This window comes from Tubulanus polymorphus, chromosome 8, assembly GCF_964204645.1.
Source record: "Tubulanus polymorphus chromosome 8, tnTubPoly1.2, whole genome shotgun sequence".
Lineage (NCBI taxonomy): Eukaryota > Metazoa > Nemertea > Palaeonemertea > Tubulaniformes > Tubulanidae > Tubulanus > Tubulanus polymorphus.
Window position 1 is genome coordinate 15,413,210 of NC_134032.1, and position 18,311 is coordinate 15,431,520.

The window sequence follows — 18,311 nt, forward strand, 5'->3', positions numbered from 1 at the left end:
GCAAAGGCAGAAAATGAAATTTAAAAAGGGGAAAAATGAAAAATATCTAAATTTTTGCCAATCTTTGGAAAAATTTTGAAAACTAATAGACTTTTACAAGTTACAGGATTGAAAGTCAAGATGGAAATATCAAAAGATTTTAAACATTTTTATTTTATTAAATATGTGTAACGTAAACACGAAGGAGGATTTAAAAAAGAATTTCTTTTTCATTTGATGATTATTACAGAATTTCGTGAAGCGGATCCGTGGTGCTCCAAGTAAAAGCCTAAACGCAGCCTTCCATCTATCTATCTAATTCTCAAGTTAATCTGATAGTTCTATTTATCTCTGAGCGCTTCAGTCTCTCTATGAGACAGCCTTTGTCGTCTTTCCAAGCATCCAGCCGTCTGCGTACTTACGGCATGTAAACTAAATGCATGTTTTACGCGGTTTGTATTTACACATTATTTTCAAGTAAAGTCTTAAAACTCGTGACGATTTATTAACTCGAGTAATGATTGTTGTTATTGACCCCTTCATCATTTTCAACACCTTGACGTTAATTCGAGATATTTCTACATAAACATCGCCCCCTATCGGCCACTACCCCTCCCCTTTCCTCATACTAACCCCTCCACTTGGCAATATATTTGATATTTCAACCTAAATGCTTTCCCGGAAGTGAACGATGACGACTTAATGTCAAGGTCAGTTTAATTTGATCGCCGCCGGCCTGTTCAAGTCGAGCTCGGCGTACTCGTCCATACGACCGTCGTCTGCTTCACCTACCAGCGACAACTCTCGTCGACCAGCTGATGCAGTCACGCCATCTAGCGGAAATTCACCGAAATCAGCGTAAACCGTTCCGTCTGCGCCGATCAACTGTAAAATATGAAATGAAAGTTGCTGAAACGATATTTAACCCCGAGGATCCTGAAACATCCGCCCTTCTGCCCAGTTACAGTGGATCGATTGCCCAAAAACTTAACACTGGTCTTGAGTCTAGACTGGGCTGAAGTTTTTAGATCGACGATTGAATCGAAATTGGCTTCGACTGGTCTTAAGTCAAAGTCTTGACTCAAAGTAAATCTGGGTATTGAGGTGTCCTTACCCCTTTACTTGAGTTGTCGATTGTCATATCGTCAGGTTCAAGGCCACTTGGGTCAAGGCCACTTGGTTCAACGTCACCTGGGTCAAGGCCACCGGGTTCGTAGATGGTGTTCACGAAGACGCTATCGCTTTCTTCGGGTTCAAGGCCACTGGGTTCGTAGATGGTGTTCACGAAGACGCTATCGCTTTGTTCGGGTTCAAGGCCACTGGGTTCGTAGATGTCGTTCACAAAGACGCCATCGCTTTCTTCGGGTTCAAGGCCACTGGGTTCGTAGATGTCGTTCACGAAGACGCAACTGCTACCGGTAGGGGGAGCCACGATGCTAACGTCGTTAACGTAGATAACGTTGTCGGCATAATCTTCATTGTTGACGTCGTAACACGTGACTTGAGCGTCGTTGACAACCTCGCTGTAGACGGCTATTTCCGGTGTTGCTGACGTCATAGACGTGACGGGAGTCGGTGAGTCATTGAGATTCACTCGCTCTGAATTTTAAAAACAAAAAACGAATAATGACTAAATAAAATAAGATGATCGACGATTTGTTGTGTTAACTAATTGTGACCCCGCCAGATGGCGTAACTAACAGTAGGTTTTGCGCGAGGAGAATTTGTTCATTTTCATTCAATATTTCTCAACATCCGAATACAAATACAAATACATTTTGTTGTCAAGCAAGCGCCACCTAGCTGAACCTTGATTGCCACAGTAGGCGTTTCATTCTTGAATCCTTAGTTCATTGTAGCACCACCTTGTAGATCACGGCTGCACACTAACGCTACCTAGCGGATCATTGATTGCCACATTAGGCATGATTATTTCCCCAAGACGTGGAAGACTGACTTCAATCTAGCTCCACCTAGCGGATTTCTCGATTATCACACTAGTTTCGTCAAATCCCGCACGTGAAAGACTGATTTCTGTACAAGCTCCACCTGGCGGACGATCCTCGCATGCCATAGTAGCGTTTCCGGAATAGAGCGAGGTAATTAACCGAACTGTTACCAACGCCACCTGGCTTACAAAGAGTTCACTACAAGAACTTCTCCCCTATCGAGGTTTTCGATACGTACTTGTCGTCTGCTGAGTTCGTCTGCGATGACGGAACACCAAACATACGACAACAATGATAATCAACAACACGACCAGTACGCCACCTATCGGTATAATTATCTGCATCGGCATATCGAAGACGGTGGCGCCATTTGGTTTCGACTGAACGCCAGAACCGGACGAAGCTGTAAAATATTTCAACCAGGAAAAAATGAAGCGAGGAATAGCGATACATACAATGCGCACATATCATCTGAAATATATAATGGAAAAATACTTTGAATGTAATGAAACTAAAAATCTCTTTTTGGCTGACAATAAAAAGGATAATAAAGTCTGCGAACAATAGAAACGATTCGTAATTGAAAAATGTAATTTCTATTTTATTTCAAGTTAAACTGAATGATAGTTTATGTATATAAATATAAGCAGATAATGGTTTTATTTGTTAGATCCACGGCGTAAAATAAACTGACTCATTTGTCGCGGGCTTTTCGGCGAAAATGGAATTTACGAACTTATGTCTAAATACATGTATTGATCGTCGTGATAGTTATTTGTGGGATTCGTGACGTGGCAAAGTTATGTCGTATCCCATCGATATCCAAATTGTCTGATTTCATCGAAAACTATATAGCGTTTGTGAGACCCTACTGGTCGAGTAGGTTACCGGTATTACAGCATCTTCAAAAAGAAAGGTTTAAGCTTAAAACGGTTTGAATTGAAGTTCGAATTGTTGTCCTCATAACATGAATTAATGATTCTTCGCAATTAATATCATAATTAATATAATAATATCATAATTTCATTAACTTATAACGGTTCTAACGGCTAGGTTTGAATTATTTTAAAAACCAATTCGAGGTAACCATTAAAGCAAATAAACCGAAAAATTTGGTTTAACTTTCATCCAGCAATTGTAACTAATAGGGTTTGATTTACGATTTATAAAACTGTTATTGATCTTAAGAGGCGTGGTTTTTATTCAAGCGTATCAAAAAGAGGGCGTGGTTTAATTTAAATATGTTAATTACCACCACCTACCTGGAATTTTAAATGCAGTAACCACGCTCTGTTTGGTCATACTGACACTAGATGTCGCTGAAATCGATGTATTCAAAAAGAAGAGGGAAATAATGAAGGTCATGCTGACGAGGATAGAAGTGAAGGATGAAAGGAGATCAAGAGGAAGAGAAGAAGGAAAGGAGAAAAGAGAGGAGAAAGCGTTGAGTTAATGGACGATCTTTAAACGAATTTAACATATTACCATCTGTCGATAAAGTAGCGTTCTCTGTCGGCTGTACGGTGCTGCCCTCTTCGCGTTTGGCTAAAACTACGTTAATAAGTAAAAAGTAAAAATGAATCAATTGAAATGTGTATTTCTAGTAATAATTCATGATCAGGCGGCCATCTTGAATGACGCAATATGCAAGGATTGCCTAGCGATTCCAAATGACACGAGACCCAAAAATGGTTGCCTCAATGTTAAATACTTACCAAGGGTCGTGATAGTCGGATTATATAGTGGTTGCTCATCACCGCGGTACATCCATTTTTTATAACAATTGAATGTATAAGTGACCTCGGTTCCGTTCACTATTCGCATCAATTCAACCTATCGGAAAAGGGGAAATATATAACAGGTTATGAATAAGCTAAAAGCTGGCGTCTCTTCAAATCTAATCAATTGCAATATTAAAAGAATATTTTGTTTCAAATTCCACATTCAGGGCTGCAGTTACTCAAAGGTTGGTTGAACCGGCGGATGAATACCATAGTAACAATGAACTTTTAATCGTTACTATGTCATCAGGGAAGTGTAATGACTAATTACACTTCCCAGCTCAAACGTACTTTTGAGCTGGTGCCCCTGGGCATTAGGAAATTAAACCGGGTCGGTTACTGATGAAATCAAGTTTATCGACTGTGGTTTCTCTAACCAACTTTTAAGCAACTACATGTGAATGTGGTTTTTGAGACAATATAAGATAAGGTACATAGCTGTAGTTACTAAATGGTAGATTTAAGTTACATAGTTAATTAAACTACTTTAACCAACTTCTGAGCAACTGCAGCGCCCCTGCTACTGAAAGTTTATATCGCGGCCGTAGCGTTTGTGGCTCATTTCTCTTCCAATTTACTGGCGCATAAATACCATCTTTACAATGAACTTTTAATTGTCACTGTGTCAACTATCCACTGGTTAACTCTAACCAACCTTTGAGCAACTGCAGCGCCCCCTGATTTATATCTATGGTTTCTCTTAATCTTCACTGGTCCGCGCATGGGTATTATACATACATCTTATACTTATTACGTAAAATAGAAATCTTGATATAATCTTATTATTATATCTCAGCAACGTTGTATTCTATTCACCACCGTCCAGGCTCGTAACGATCTGAGGAAATGTTTACAAATATTTGCCATTAAAACACTGTTCGTTGTTTAATAATGAATGAATAATAATAGGGTTTTCTGCCGATTGATCAGAAAACCCTAATTAACATATCTATGATATAGGCTTTTGAATAGATAAGGAAGAATTAGTAGAAGCGCCCTACCTTTTTCGGTGCCCAGGCTTTATCAAAAATAGAGTTGTAAGATAAGACTTTTATTACGACCCGCTCAGGATTTAGTATGTTCGTGTTGCTTATTAACCCCGTGTTATATTTGTTCCTTTTGAATGTGACATGACTCTTGAAACGAAATGGTTCAGAGTAAATCGTTCTGTCTTCTTTATTTCTGCCGTATATCTTTATAGAAACACTGCCAGTAAAACTGGCAAAATTCCAGTCTCCAGTGTACACATCCAGTGTCCAGTTTACTGAAAGAAAATCAGTTGTACGCATAAATTACAGTTAGTTATAAGGAAAATCAATAAACAACCAGTTCACTGAAAAATAATCATTTATGTAAGCACAATTACGGCTAGTTATTTCATTAGGAAAATCAATTAACAATCAACCTATTGTTGTTGAATTGAAAAAGTTAGGCCACGTAAAGAATACCCTTGTTTCTCATCAGCCTTTTTGGAAAAGTGATGGGGGCAGGATTTTATTTTTAGCTCCCTTTAATTAAATAGTAGATCGAGATAAAAAGCCTGATTCTGTTTCTGAATTTCTCGATTTGATTTCTGAAAACATCGATATCCATTTCATACTGCATTAATTGAAGTATTCAATTAAGACCTTTCGCTAATTCTTCAATACAGTAAATAATGGATTAAAAATCAATGTTTCATGTCAACTGCCGATTCTTTCTGGTACTAATGAGACCTGTATCGGGTTCTAAAACTGACTGAGCTAGGCCAACCGTTCACCAGGAACCTTAGTCTCTGAGTGGGTGGATTCGTTACTAGGATCGTAGAGTGACGGAGATCACGGTAGATACAACCACTTCCGGGACTGACTGAACTAAAGGGGTTCATCAAGAACCTCAGTGTCTGATGTACCAGAGTTGGGTTCACTAGGATCGTAGAGTGACGGAGATCAGTGTGGAGACAAACACTTCCAGGACTGGGTGAACTGAAGGGGTTCATCAAGAACCTCAGTGTCTGATGTACCAGAGTTGGGTTCACTAGGATCGTAGAGTGACGGAGATCAGCGTAGATACAACTACTTCCGGGACTGAGTGAACGCTCGGAAACTGTGCTGGACCTATATCAAATCAACATTGACACCAGTGACTAATTTCAAAAACGTTTGTCTCTCGGTCTCATAACTCGTCACAAACACTTACCGGGTTCACTTCGACAAGCTGAAACACATACGAGCCAAATCAGCAGGCCCGCGTAAACCTTCCTATCCATTCCTACACAGACGACCAGTTATAATAACGTACACATAACGACCTGCAACTGATGTTTGCTTTTTCACGATATTTTACTTCCTTGTAATTCATCACACATTCAAAACACGTTTATCAGTAAAGCCCACGCATTGTGAACGATTTCCCTGGATGAACAAACTTTTTTTTGTCCAAACGAAAGGTTTTTTGTTCGAACAATTGTTCGATTGAACAGAATCGTTTGAATTTGATCAGAATTTTCTTTTCAGAACATTAAATTTTTCGTACTGAATTATTTATAGCATTATGTACAAATATCTATACATTAAACTACAGAAGTCCTTTATAGATAATTCAACACCTTAAGACCAGTCTAAGCTCATTCTAGTTCTATAAACAATCTAACAACTTAAGACCAGTCTAAACTCATTTCGGTTCTATAGACAATCTAACAACTTAAGACCAGTCTAACTCATTTTGGTTTTATAACCAATCTAACAACTTAAGACCAGTTTTAAGATTTAACACTATTTGGTACTCAAATCCCGACTAAGAAACCGTCTCAGATTCTCAGTATTGTGATGTTTTCTATTTTTACTCTCTATGTCTAACACTGATTCATCTCATTGTTACGATAAATAAGTGATGAACCGAAATTACGAGTACATGCAATCATAATTGTACGTCATAAAAACCACAATGAAAATGGGAGCCGTTTGGAATATAGAGTGATCGGGTCTGGTAGGTTATTGCCGAAAACACTCAGCGCCTTCAGGTGTAACGAATATCATTGTGATATTATTGTGATGATATCACTGGGTGTGGATTCGATATTTCCCACGTAAACGTTTTCGAAAAAATATTCTGTAAAAAATATAAGCGATCGTTCATGAGTGTGGGAATGTGTTTGGAGAGATGGCTGATGTTGGCTTTCTGCGTCGTTCTGTTGTTTTCGAACAGCAGTTTGCTAAGCGCAACCAGTTTCCCGATCGGTAAGAGACGACAATTTCTTTATTTTGCGAAATCATTTCTACAATTATCGACGTATGATTCTAACAGGCGATCGATTCAGGGTTACACCTCTATCCTGTTTATACCTGTATTTATTACCATTAATTATGTACTTTTTTAGAATACAGAACTGATTTTCATAGATATGTGATAGGCCTGGGAGTATTTTTTAAAATTTGTCAGTTATTACCATGGTTTCTCGTTATTACTTATGATGGTTGTCACCCGGAAAGAGGATTTACCCCTAGGGATAACTTTGATACTCAGCCTATATAACCGGTCCCAGGTTAAGGATTTACCCCTAGGGATAACTTTGATACTCAGCCTATATAACCGGTCCCAGGTTAAGGATTTACCCCTAGGGATAACTTTGATACCCAGTCTATAAAACTCTGTCACCGTGTTGGCACCAATTAACCATCGAATCAATTCAATTCAAATCAAATCACCAGATGAATAAAATCGACGATCATCCGTATTTCAAAATAAGACAAAAGAAATCAATTTCATTATTTTGACAATATTCCGAAGGGGTTAAGATTTCAGATTTAACCATGCGATTCATCAACAATTCGTAAAGTCTACTGAGGACCAGTTGCTGAAAATTTGAGTTAAATTAAACCCACACAACTGTGGAACTGAGTCAAGATTTAAATTGAATCCACACAACTGTGGAACTGGAAATAGATTAGATTGAACTCATGCAACTGAGAAAACTGGATCCAGCAGAGACAAATTAAATTCACACATCTGTTGAACTGGATTCAGAAATAGATTCAAACCCATACAACTGCGGAACTGGGTTCAGAGTCAAATTTGGTTAGAGTTAACCAGTGGATAGTTGACATAGTAACAATTAAAACTTCATTGTCACTGTATTTATCTTTAACCAACTTTTCAGCAACTGCAGCCCTGAGCGTCTTTATGAATTTTTGGATACATATATTTCCAGATTGGTGCGGACCGAGGGAGCGACTTCGATGGAACGTCATTAAAGGCGTTGTTTCGACTTACACCACACCGCTGCACGAGAATTTAACAATACCGCAGTGTATCAAAATGTGCGCAAGTTACACCGAATTTCTGTGTCGATCTGTCGAGTACTATACAATAGCTAGAAAGTGCCGCATGCAACCAGACAGCAGGTTCACTAAACCCGGTAATTTCCGTAACTCGTCAGAATATGAAATGATCGACTGGACTTGTGAACTAGCGAAATCGTTGGGTAGGTTTTCAAAAGCCAACCTTCGTACTCAGGATCCAGTTCCACAGTTGTGAGTTCAAAGTTGATTCCGAGTTGAAATCAATTAATTTTCGATGAGATGGTAACTGCGATCTCATCGAAAATTAATTGATTTCAACTCGGAATCAACTTTGAACTCACACAACTGTGGAACTGGATCCTGAGTTCAGAGTTAACTCTAACTCTCAACTGTGGAACTTGATCCTGAGTTCAGAGTTAACTCTAATTCAAAACTGTGGAACTTGATCCTGAGTTCAGGGTTAACTCTAACTCACAACTGTGGAACTGGATCCTGAGTTCACAGTTAACTCTAACTCTCAACTGTGGAACTGGATCCTGAGTTCAGAGTTAACTCTAACTCTCAACTGTGGAACTTGATCCTGAGTTCAGAGTTAACTCTAATTCAAAACTGTGGAACTTGATCCTGAGTTCAGGGTTAACTCTAACTCACAACTGTGGAACTGGATCCTGAGTTCACAGTTAACTCTAACTCTCAACTGTGGAACTGGATCCTGAGGTCAGAGTTAACTCTAATCATAGCTGTGAAATAGCACTGTAGAACTGGATCCAGTTTTTCAATTTGCTGAAGATTAAGCTTGCTTACTGCAATCCAAGCCCGACACAACACTTTTTTATTTTGGCAAAGTTGTCATTTTCAGAACTCGAATCAATAAGCGACGAGTGTAAATTAATTACATATATTTTTTTCAAATTTTTTGTCGCAAAGTTATATAGCGACGTGTGCATATTTCTGTGTCTAAAATTTCAAGATTCTTTTCATGAAATTATTCTTTTTCAATACCGATTTAGATTTCGCGGGCGTCGACTCGAAATTGCTCCCATCATCCGACATAGAACCGCTAGAACCGGTCGCAACAACAACATCTGATATCAGCTGTAGCTTCAAGTGCCTCGTGAATCGAGGATGCGATCTGTTTGCTATCAAGCGACAACAACACAACGCAGTAAAATGTCGTTTATACAATACCGATCTGATCGCAGACGATCAATGGCAACACGTGACTGATGACCATGTGATCATCTTTAAGGATCAGTTTAAGATTAAATACTCGTAAATAAACAGCTAAGAAATTGAACTTCCAGGGGGCGCTGCAGTTGCTGAAAAGTTGGTTGAAGATAACTGGCGCCGGATAAATGATAACTAACTGGTTAACTCTAGCAAGATAAGATAAGATAACTTTATTTGTCTCCATGACTAATAAAGAGTTAATAACAATAGTAATAATAAATTTTTAATCATACGTATATAAATTATCACTGTTCAATTTGCTGACGAGAGTAAATTTCAAATTGTATATCGCATTTTGAGAGAAAGAAACTTTTGAGCAACAGCAGCGCCCCCTGGATGATATACAATTTTAGGGTGGTAATGTTTATATCACTTATGTGTTAGAACCAATAACAATGAGCTACGCTTTTCTCATCAAATGTAAGATCATCAGGTGTGAAAGAGATTATGACCAAAAACATAGAAAATTCATATAAAATTTTAAAAATCTTTTGATTTGTACACTGTGGGTTTTTTTTTAATCTTATTATCCGTTCTTCAACCCAATCTTTGTCCCTCTCTGAGAAATTTTCTCTGCGTCGTTATGTGTTGATTGTTGTTTGTCTCGCCGTCGTATCACGCCTATTCGCCACCTTTGTTTTACAACATTTTTCATGTCTCCGCAGTTTTTTGACGCCTAATGACGATGTCTACTTCAACCCAGACTCAAGATAGGATATCGAGTGACAGCCAAACAGCGCCGACACGGGCCGGCTGGCTGGTGGACCACACGATATGCTCAAAGTCACGATGAAGCAGACATCAGAAGAGCTCTTTCTTCAATCATGGAGGCAATGAAGTTGCATTGACAATTTTTCAATAAAAAAATTAAACCACCAATCAGTACAGTCGAAGACCTGTATCATCTACCCAATCGCCAAATCTCATCATTTCCCAAATTTCTTAAAACTTATCCCAAAAATTCTACATTTTTTCGCAGGCGTCAAATAATTTATTAAAGTTAATTTTCTTGTTGTTACTGTACCTACATTAATTGTTATGTGTAAAAATAAAGACATTCCAGTTTTGGTATTTTTGGTGTTTTGGTATTTGGTATTTGGTATTTGCATAGAACTCTATGGTATTTGGTATATTGGTATTCCTCCAGCTGCTAGTTGAATCGTTACTCTTTCCCTCTGTTCTGGAGTTTCCGATGTCGACCATACTTCGCGAATAGGAATCCAAAATCGCGTTGTTACAATAGAATATACAAACTTTAAAGATCAATATAGGTTTTATTGTTATTTGACTTTATTGCAACATCAAGACACGGAACTCTATACAATACAAGTGATACGGTGTTATATACAAGGACGGTAACATTGAAATTTGGATCCAGTTCCACAGTTGTGCAGGTTTAATTTGATTCCGGATCCAGTTTCACGCGATATTGAACCCACACAACTGTGGAACTGGGTTCAGAGTCAAATTAAACCCACAAAACTGTGGAACTGGGTCCAGATATAGATTGAACCCACACAACTGTGGAACTGGGTTCAGAGTCAAATTAAACCCACACAACTATGGAACCGGATTCAGATATATATTGAACCCACACAACTGGGTTCAGAGTCAAATTCAACAACAATTCAATTAATCGTTAACTGTTCTTCACAGCCGTAATCCGTCTGTCATTACCCACTGGATGACGTCATAGATTTCCCAATATACACGTCATATCCGGTATTCCCATTCTATCCTCGAGCTTTAGACTTCAACGCCACCTGGTGGCGTTTATTTGATTCAAATCGTTTTTATCAACGAATCAGTTTTCGAATTTAAATGTTACTATTCGATTGGTTGACTGTTGCCACGGTGATAGCTGCTGTCGCTCCTGTCGTCTGACGGGTTACTTGCTGCTGGGTAGATTTACTGACAGGTCGAGACAGTCCAATTTGAGAACACATTATTTTCGTGAATTCTGTAAATATCATGAAAAATATGATACAAACGAAAATAAGTTCCTCTTATTTCATGCTCAAATTTCAACTCTTAACTAAGGCGCCTAACGCAGTGCGCGTCCGAGACCTGGTCTGCGTTGACGGAATTAATCTTATCGAATTTTACTTTCATGATAACCCCCTAGTGGGAGTGAGCCGATCCTGGAGGTACTGCAATACCAGGCCAACTCGTGGCGAAGGCGGAGCAAGCCCCTGACTCTTCACCTAGTGCCAAAAATCAGTTTAATATCGAAGCTCCCCGATGGGGAGCGTATCAGATATTAAGCTGATAAGAACAGATACTACACTTTGATCTTAGCCAATAGGCCGAGAAGCGATACCGTTCAGACTTCGCGATTTCTTATATACGAAAACCCGATCTCTGTGGGGCTAGGTGCCGACTTTAACGCATAAAAACTGACATTAAATATCTTTATCCGCGGTGTTTAATTTCGTAAAAATATTCGTCTTAAAATGCAAAAAATTCCCTGAAATATTTGAGGTATTTTTACCGCTTTCGAAATCAGCGAATGTATTGAAAATTGGGTTTTTAATCCTTTCGTCTAAATTCTCTAAACGACAAATGCATAATTTGGCATTATTCAAATATTGCATTGTGTTCGAGCTATTCATAAATGCGTTATGAATGAATACAATAATCGATCGATTGAGGCCAAACGATCACAAAGTGCGCTTTACACAGAGCGCCGCGGCAGGCGAGAGCTATTACAATGTGTGGTGTACGCACACAGTGTAACACAATGTAACTAGTTTCTCCTCGCTGTCCATCAGATCAGCTGCTGTCTCTATCACAAAAACCCCTATTCCAATGATTGTCAATTATTATGAGGCCGAATTCTTATTTTTTTCGGGAATAGCATTCTGGTGTCGGTAGCCTCTTGTCGGCAGCCACACCTTAAGAATAATTCTCATTTTGAAAATAGAGATGACTCCATAAATCCGTATCCCTTTCGAGGGAGGAACGTGACAGAGTCTCACGATGTCATCAGGTTCGAATCCTTGCCGAGGGAGGAACGTGGCAGAGTCTCATGATGTCATCAGGTTCGAATCCCTGCCGAGGGAGGAACCTGGCAGAGTCTCACTATGTCATCAGGTTCGAATCCCTGCCGAGGGAGGAACGTGGCAGAGTCTCACGATGTCATCAGGTTCGAATCCCTGCCGAGGGAGGAATTCGCAACTGTTTTTTATACCTTTATAGTCTATTTCACCGTCACCGTTAATATCAGCTTCGTGAAGCATCGCTTCCAACTCCGTCTGAGACAAAGCTTCCCCTAAATTCGACATTATCTCTCGCAGTTCTTGCGCGCTTATTTTACCGTTGTTGTCCTGAAGAAAAAACAATGCAATTGAATTTACGGTTTTCTGGGATAAAGACAATTTCTAAACTCATTTTTATAGACTGATATTAACTCAATTCATTTTCGATTGAGTTAACCCCCAGATTAGAAATGATACCAGCTTAAACTGGCCCCAGGGTTCTATTGTCGAGACTTTAATTACAAAACATCTCTTAAGTACTAAGACTAGGCTTAAGTTGTTATATTGGTTATAGAACCAGAATGAGCTTAAACTGGTCTTAAATGGTTAGATTGGTTATAGAACTAGAATGAGTTTAGACTGGTCTCAAGTTGTTAGATGGGTTATACAACCAAAACGAGCTTAGACTGGTCTTAAATTGTTAGATTGGTTATAGAACTAGAATGAGTTTAGAATGGTCTTAAGTTGTTAGATTGGTTATAGAACTAGAATGAGTTTAGAATGGTCCTAAGTTGTTAGATTGGTTATAGAACTAACATGAGTTTAGACTGGTCTTAAGTTGTTAGATTGGTTATAGAACCAGAATGAGCTTAGACTGGCCTTAAGTTGTTAGATTGGTTATAGAACCAGAATGAGCTTAAACTGGTCTTAAATGGTTAGATTGGTTATAGAACTAGAATGAGTTTAGACTGGTCTCAAGTTGTTAGATGGGTTATACAACCAAAACGAGCTTAGACTGGTCTTAAATTGTTAGATTGGTTATAGAACTAGAATGAGTTTAGAATGGTCTTAAGTTGTTAGATTGGTTATAGAACTAGAATGAGTTTAGAATGGTCCTAAGTTGTTAGATTGGTTATAGAACTAACATGAGTTTAGACTGGTCTTAAGTTGTTAGATTGGTTATAGAACCAGAATGAGCTTAGACTGGCCTTAAGTTGTTAGATTGGTTATAGAACCAGAATGAGCTTAAACTGGTCTTAAATTGTTAGATTGGTTATAGAACTAAATTGAGCTTAGACTGGTCTTAAGTTGTTAGATTGGTTATAGAACTAAAATGAGTTTAGACTGGTCTTAAGTTGTTAGATTGGTTATAGAACCAGAATGAGCTTAGACTAGGCTCAAGTTGTAAGATTGCTTATAGAACCAGAATGAGCTTAAACTGGTCTTAAATTGTTAGATTGGTTATAGAACTAAAATGAGCTTAGACTGGTCTTAAGTTGTTAGATTGGTTATAGAACTAACATGAGCTTAGACTGGTTTTAAATCTAAGCCATGAATGGAACCGGCTTCACTGTACCTTGTCGAACATGCGGAAAGCAGTAACGATATCTTCCTCGTTTAAACCCATATCATTCTGTTTTTGTTTTGCCATCATTTCTAGAAATTCTGGGAACTCTATTGATCCGTTTCCTGGAGAAAAAAAACCAAACAAACAAACGTATTTTTCACCAATCAACCCGATTGTACGCATGCACTGTGGGATTTATGCTGGTTCTCCTAAACCCGGACACAAACAAACGATTGATCTCGACGCAGAACACATAATACGCTTAATATTGCCTTTTCAAAGTGTACTTTTTGGATGTGGGACACGTTCAGGTTACAAGTGATAGAAATAATATCACCATAAAACCTGGGGGTGGGTGGGGGTGGGTGGGGGTGGGGGGTTTCCCAGTTTGAGCTCGTGTTATAAGTGAAAATGGCATCATAGACTGGGGGTGTCCTTTGTGAGGTGCTGTTGAACTGAGACAAAATTATCACCGTAGAACAGCTTGAAGGAGGGTGGGTGGTGGAGGGGCGGTTGATTATGATTTACTCTTTACCAGCAGTTCATGACCTAATAGTGCCGTTTTGGGGTGTGAAAACTAGATCCCTTTTGTTTTTAGTTTCAGTTTGGCTTTACGTCGCCTGGATCTCAGTTTCCCAAGACTAACCCTAACCCTATTTGATCATTCATTTAACCTCACGACTGAACCTCAGCACTGTAAGCAGCCAGCAGGACTCGAACCCGCTTGTCACTCAGCTTTGTACAGCAGGGCCCGAACCCTGAAAGTGTATGCAACAGCATCACGCCTAATCTCACTGAGCTACGAAGCCACTACTGAAGTCAAACGCCCGTCATGGGACCCCTGGATCCACCCGAGCGCCACCTATATTAGTAAATACAAACCGTCTTTGTCGACCTCGCGTATCATATTTTTGATGTCTTTCTCTGTGGGATGCATGTTCAGAGATCTGAGCACTGTACCGATCTCGTGAGCTGTGATTGTACCGTCGCTATTCTTATCGAACAGGCTGAAATTTTCACGGATTTCTGAAATAAGAACAGATCGACCGACCGTGACTACAGTAAACTGATATTAATATCTATGCGGAGTTAACAAATAAAAACCCACAGTAGATAGTACGATAACCACACTCAAACGTGGTGGAACACACTATCTACAGATTAAAATAATTTGAAATCGATAATTTATTTTCTAAAATGTAAAAACATGACGTTTCGATCTCACACTAGAGATCAGCGTCATCGTTACACCTGGGTTTTTATCCCACAGTAGATATATAGACATTTTCTCACAGTTTCGGGGACTTCTAGACCCGATCATCAAAGAAACTAAAATGTATGTTAGAAATGTTAGAGACCTGTTAGAAAATAAACTTTCCGACTGTGGGTTTTTATTTGTTATCATCATCGGACCAATTAAGATCGAGTTCCATCTCACAGTACGAGTGAGGTTCAACGCCACATTAACAGTGTTAAATTGAACTCACAGCGAGTTAAGAGCCAGCCGTGTCATATTTTGCAGGTTAAGATTTTCCTCAGAGTTAACTCATTGAAAATGAACCAACATAATTCATTTAACTCACAACAACACTTTGGAACTGGATGCTGAGTTCAGGAAAAAGGAAAATAAAATTGAAGGGGGCACCCGGACTTGAACCAGGGACCTCTCGATCTGCAGTCGAATGCTCTACCACTGAGCTATACCCCCATTCACATGCTGTTGCGCTGATAATGCACGCTATAAAATAAAGCACAGCTGTGACACTGTCGACGTCACCGCAAACCTGATCGCTTCCTATGCTAGACACAGATTACGTTTTCTGGTCACGTTTGCTTGTCTTCATGGGCCACGATTACACACAGATAGAGATTACATGGGCCACGATTACAACGCACAGATATAGATTACATTCTTAATTATAAATCAACAAGGAACTCACCCGCCAGATCTTTGGCCGTCAATTTTTCCACCTGGTAAAAAAAGAGTAAAAGATTTTGAGAATTTAATTTTCAGGCAAAGGGGTGGTTAATTAGACTCCTTTATTGACAACAGGCCTTTATATATTACTTGGAGCACGGGTTGTATAGAGCAGAAAGTCGAAGGGCGAAGGAAAAAACAGTTTTTTCTTTGAAATAAAACGAAACCGGAAAAATCCGGAGCATTTTTTCGCACACCTCAGAAGGACTGCGCAAAAAATAAAAATGGAGTGAAAATAATGGATTTGATTCAAATGATGGGTGAAATGAAAATAAACCAACTGCGACTGAAAATCGAGATGAACAAAAAACATTTACAAGTTACAAGATTGAAGAACATCGATTCGATATGAGTAGATCAAAAATCAATATTGAAAAGTTGACAAATTCAGAAATTGTGATGAAAATACGAAAGAGGGACTGAAAAATCATCTTTTTTTATTTGATGATTTTTGGAGAATTCTGGAGAAATGAATTTCTTGTTTTGATAAAGAAACCGAATTAAAAACAAGAAATTTATTTTTTTAATGTACATTGTATACGCTAGACTAGCCTCCCCCTTGATCACCCCTCTCCACCAATCAGTCCCAACACGCTACCGAGTTTCGCGATTCTAAACTCAGTGAAATATTTGCAAAAGTCCCAAAACGCGGCCACTGAGTTTCCTGATTTTCAACTTTGTGAAATATTTACGGCGTCAAATAAACAAAATAATTGGTTCCCAAATGTTTCACAAAAGTACTGAGTTAACGCGTGGCGCCGAAATAAGGGAAAAATATTCGAAAAATAAAACTAGTTTTCCTACCATTTCGATTGTAAGATCCAAAAACCTAATCCGTTAAACACTATATATAGATGATATGTACAGATGTCGTTCGATGTAAGTCCACATATAACTCGACGGGATATCAGGAAAAACCGGTGCAAGATTTAAAATAGGACGAATCAGGTTCAAACACAAATATATGGAACCTTTATTTAAGTAGGTAATAGTCCTTATGTTTACGAGGTGTCGTTAGATCAATATACCACACAATGTATGAATACCTACAGCTCACTATAGGACAGCCTATATTACTCCTACAAGTCCCGACAGACGCCAGGTTTTAATTAGATTGACTTTAATCATAATGCGCAGAGTCGACCCGGATAACTGTTCAACTCTGATAATGTGTTATGAATAAAATCCCACGATTGATTAATTAATGATAAAATGGTTTTTTTTTTAAACATATGAGAAATATTTCGGGTGGTACCTACCACCCTACTTCAGTCTGAAAAAAATTCTTTTAGACTGAAATAGGGTGGTAGGAACCGCCCGAAATATTTCCCATGTTTTTAAAATAAACATGTTATCATTAATTAATCAATCGTGGGATTTTATTCATATCGTTTTATCACGGATATTGTGATCTTCAATTGATTCATCTGATAATGTGCTGTCTATAAAATACGCATATCAAAATACAGTAGATACCGCCCAACGCCCAACTCGGATAACAGATGTTTTGTAAAACTATTTTATAATACAATAACACACTGGGGCTCCTCGCCTCAGCACTTGTAGCTGGTGTACAATGCTGTTGCTGGGTGTCCCTCTCTATATTGTCAATGGACTATTTTATATATTTCGTTAATTATGAAAATTTTCGTGGAGAAAATAAATCATATTATACCATAATTTATGAAATACTCGGATATCACGTCGGACAGATTTTTACAATCCCAAAAGATCTGACTCGAACGAAGTCAACTGTATAAACATGTCTGTTAGCTGTGTCACAGTTTGATAACGGTGGCCTTACAGTTTGCACGTCGGCGTCGTTTCATGATATAAAGATACGATATAAAGTCACACAGTGAAAATTAAAAATCAGAAGTCAGAAATGTTTCCTTAACTGTTCGACTTTTTGACTTGATCCTATCTTCTTCGGTTGCTTATGTCATGGCTTAGACCTAAGACCAGTCTAAGACCAACTTAGTTCTATAACCAATCTAACAACTTAAGACCAGTCTTAAAATCTAAGACCATTTTTGGACTTAAGTCTCAACTGAGGAACCGGCCCTGTATATATTAATAGTCATAACTGAAACTTATGATATTATGATATAATTCGATTAACAGAGACGAGCCCTAAATTCTAGCAGATTGTAATATCTAACGAGACGTGTAAATTCGACCCCTGGTTTAACAGATGTTATTAGATCCAATGTCAAAGTGTCCATTTTCATTTTAGTTTACTGAAATGATATTGAACTCAAAACTACTGATAAACTGGGTTAAGATATGCATTAAGTTAGTTTTCACTGACCGTAACAGGCATGCGCATGCGCGTAATCCGAGCACCTAGATCTGAAAGATGTCGTTTAACTCTAACGTCGTCGATGCTGAAAGTCGATTGCTTTGGTTTCGGCGAGGAACGTGTTTTAAAACCGCCTTTAAACATGACGCCCGATAAGTCTCAAATTATGTCCGATCTAAATAAAGTCAGATTCGAATTAAACCCAACCGTGAATCTGGATTAGATTAAACCCGCACAACTGTGGAACCGGATCCAGAGTCAAAGTGA

General features: G+C 38.6%; 2 protein-coding genes and 2 non-coding genes across 6 annotated transcripts; all 4 read right to left on the reverse strand.

The window, feature by feature from the left end:
• Position 1: 1 nt before the first annotated feature.
• On the reverse strand, positions 2-5,999 carry LOC141909766 (uncharacterized). 2 transcript variants are annotated; one of them, XM_074800370.1, is made up of 8 exons: positions 5,888-5,999; positions 4,711-4,973; positions 3,644-3,761; positions 3,414-3,479; positions 3,191-3,247; positions 2,167-2,331; positions 1,094-1,578; positions 2-864 (listed from the first exon to the last, which is right to left on the reverse strand). In XM_074800370.1, the coding sequence occupies exons 1-8, from the start codon at positions 5,955-5,957 to the stop codon at positions 691-693; spliced, it is 1,398 nt and encodes a 465-aa protein (XP_074656471.1). In that variant the 5' UTR covers positions 5,958-5,999; the 3' UTR covers positions 2-690. The 2 variants fall into 2 exon arrangements, with proteins under 2 accessions (XP_074656471.1, XP_074656472.1); XM_074800371.1 differs by lacking the exon at positions 3,191-3,247 and having other exon boundaries at positions 4-864.
• Positions 6,000-10,534: 4,535 nt separating this feature from the next.
• LOC141910137 (uncharacterized) lies at positions 10,535-18,257 on the reverse strand. 2 transcript variants are annotated; one of them, XM_074800856.1, is made up of 6 exons: positions 18,054-18,257; positions 15,705-15,735; positions 14,647-14,790; positions 13,774-13,886; positions 12,410-12,545; positions 10,535-11,179 (listed from the first exon to the last, which is right to left on the reverse strand). In XM_074800856.1, the coding sequence occupies exons 1-6, from the start codon at positions 18,186-18,188 to the stop codon at positions 11,037-11,039; spliced, it is 702 nt and encodes a 233-aa protein (XP_074656957.1). In that variant the 5' UTR covers positions 18,189-18,257; the 3' UTR covers positions 10,535-11,036. The 2 variants fall into 2 exon arrangements, with proteins under 2 accessions (XP_074656957.1, XP_074656958.1); XM_074800857.1 differs by lacking the exon at positions 18,054-18,257 and adding an exon at positions 16,547-16,636.
• LOC141910424 (U2 spliceosomal RNA) lies at positions 11,345-11,537 on the reverse strand. The gene has a single exon (XR_012619895.1). It is a non-coding gene; the product is annotated as a U2 spliceosomal RNA (small nuclear RNA).
• Trnac-gca (transfer RNA cysteine (anticodon GCA)) lies at positions 15,401-15,472 on the reverse strand. The gene has a single exon. It is a non-coding gene; the product is annotated as a tRNA-Cys (tRNA).
• Positions 18,258-18,311: the final 54 nt, after the last annotated feature.

Coding starts and splice junctions, on each gene's coding strand:
- LOC141910137 (XM_074800856.1), bottom strand. CDS start 18,188: ATGTTTAAAGGCGGTTTTAAAACACGTTCCTCGCCGAAACCAAAGCAA. Junction 12,546..13,773: donor CTTTCCGCATGTTCGACAAG/GTACAGTGAAGC, acceptor TTTTTTCTTCAG/GACAACAACGGTAAAATAAG. Junction 11,180..12,409: donor CGGTGAAATAGACTATAAAG/GTATAAAAAACA, acceptor TGATATTTACAG/AATTCACGAAAATAATGTGT.
- LOC141909766 (XM_074800370.1), bottom strand. CDS start 5,957: ATGGATAGGAAGGTTTACGCGGGCCTGCTGATTTGGCTCGTATGTGTT. Junction 3,762..4,710: donor AAGCCTGGGCACCGAAAAAG/GTAGGGCGCTTC, acceptor CTTTTCCGATAG/GTTGAATTGATGCGAATAGT. Junction 3,480..3,643: donor TCCGACTATCACGACCCTTG/GTAAGTATTTAA, acceptor TTATTAACGTAG/TTTTAGCCAAACGCGAAGAG.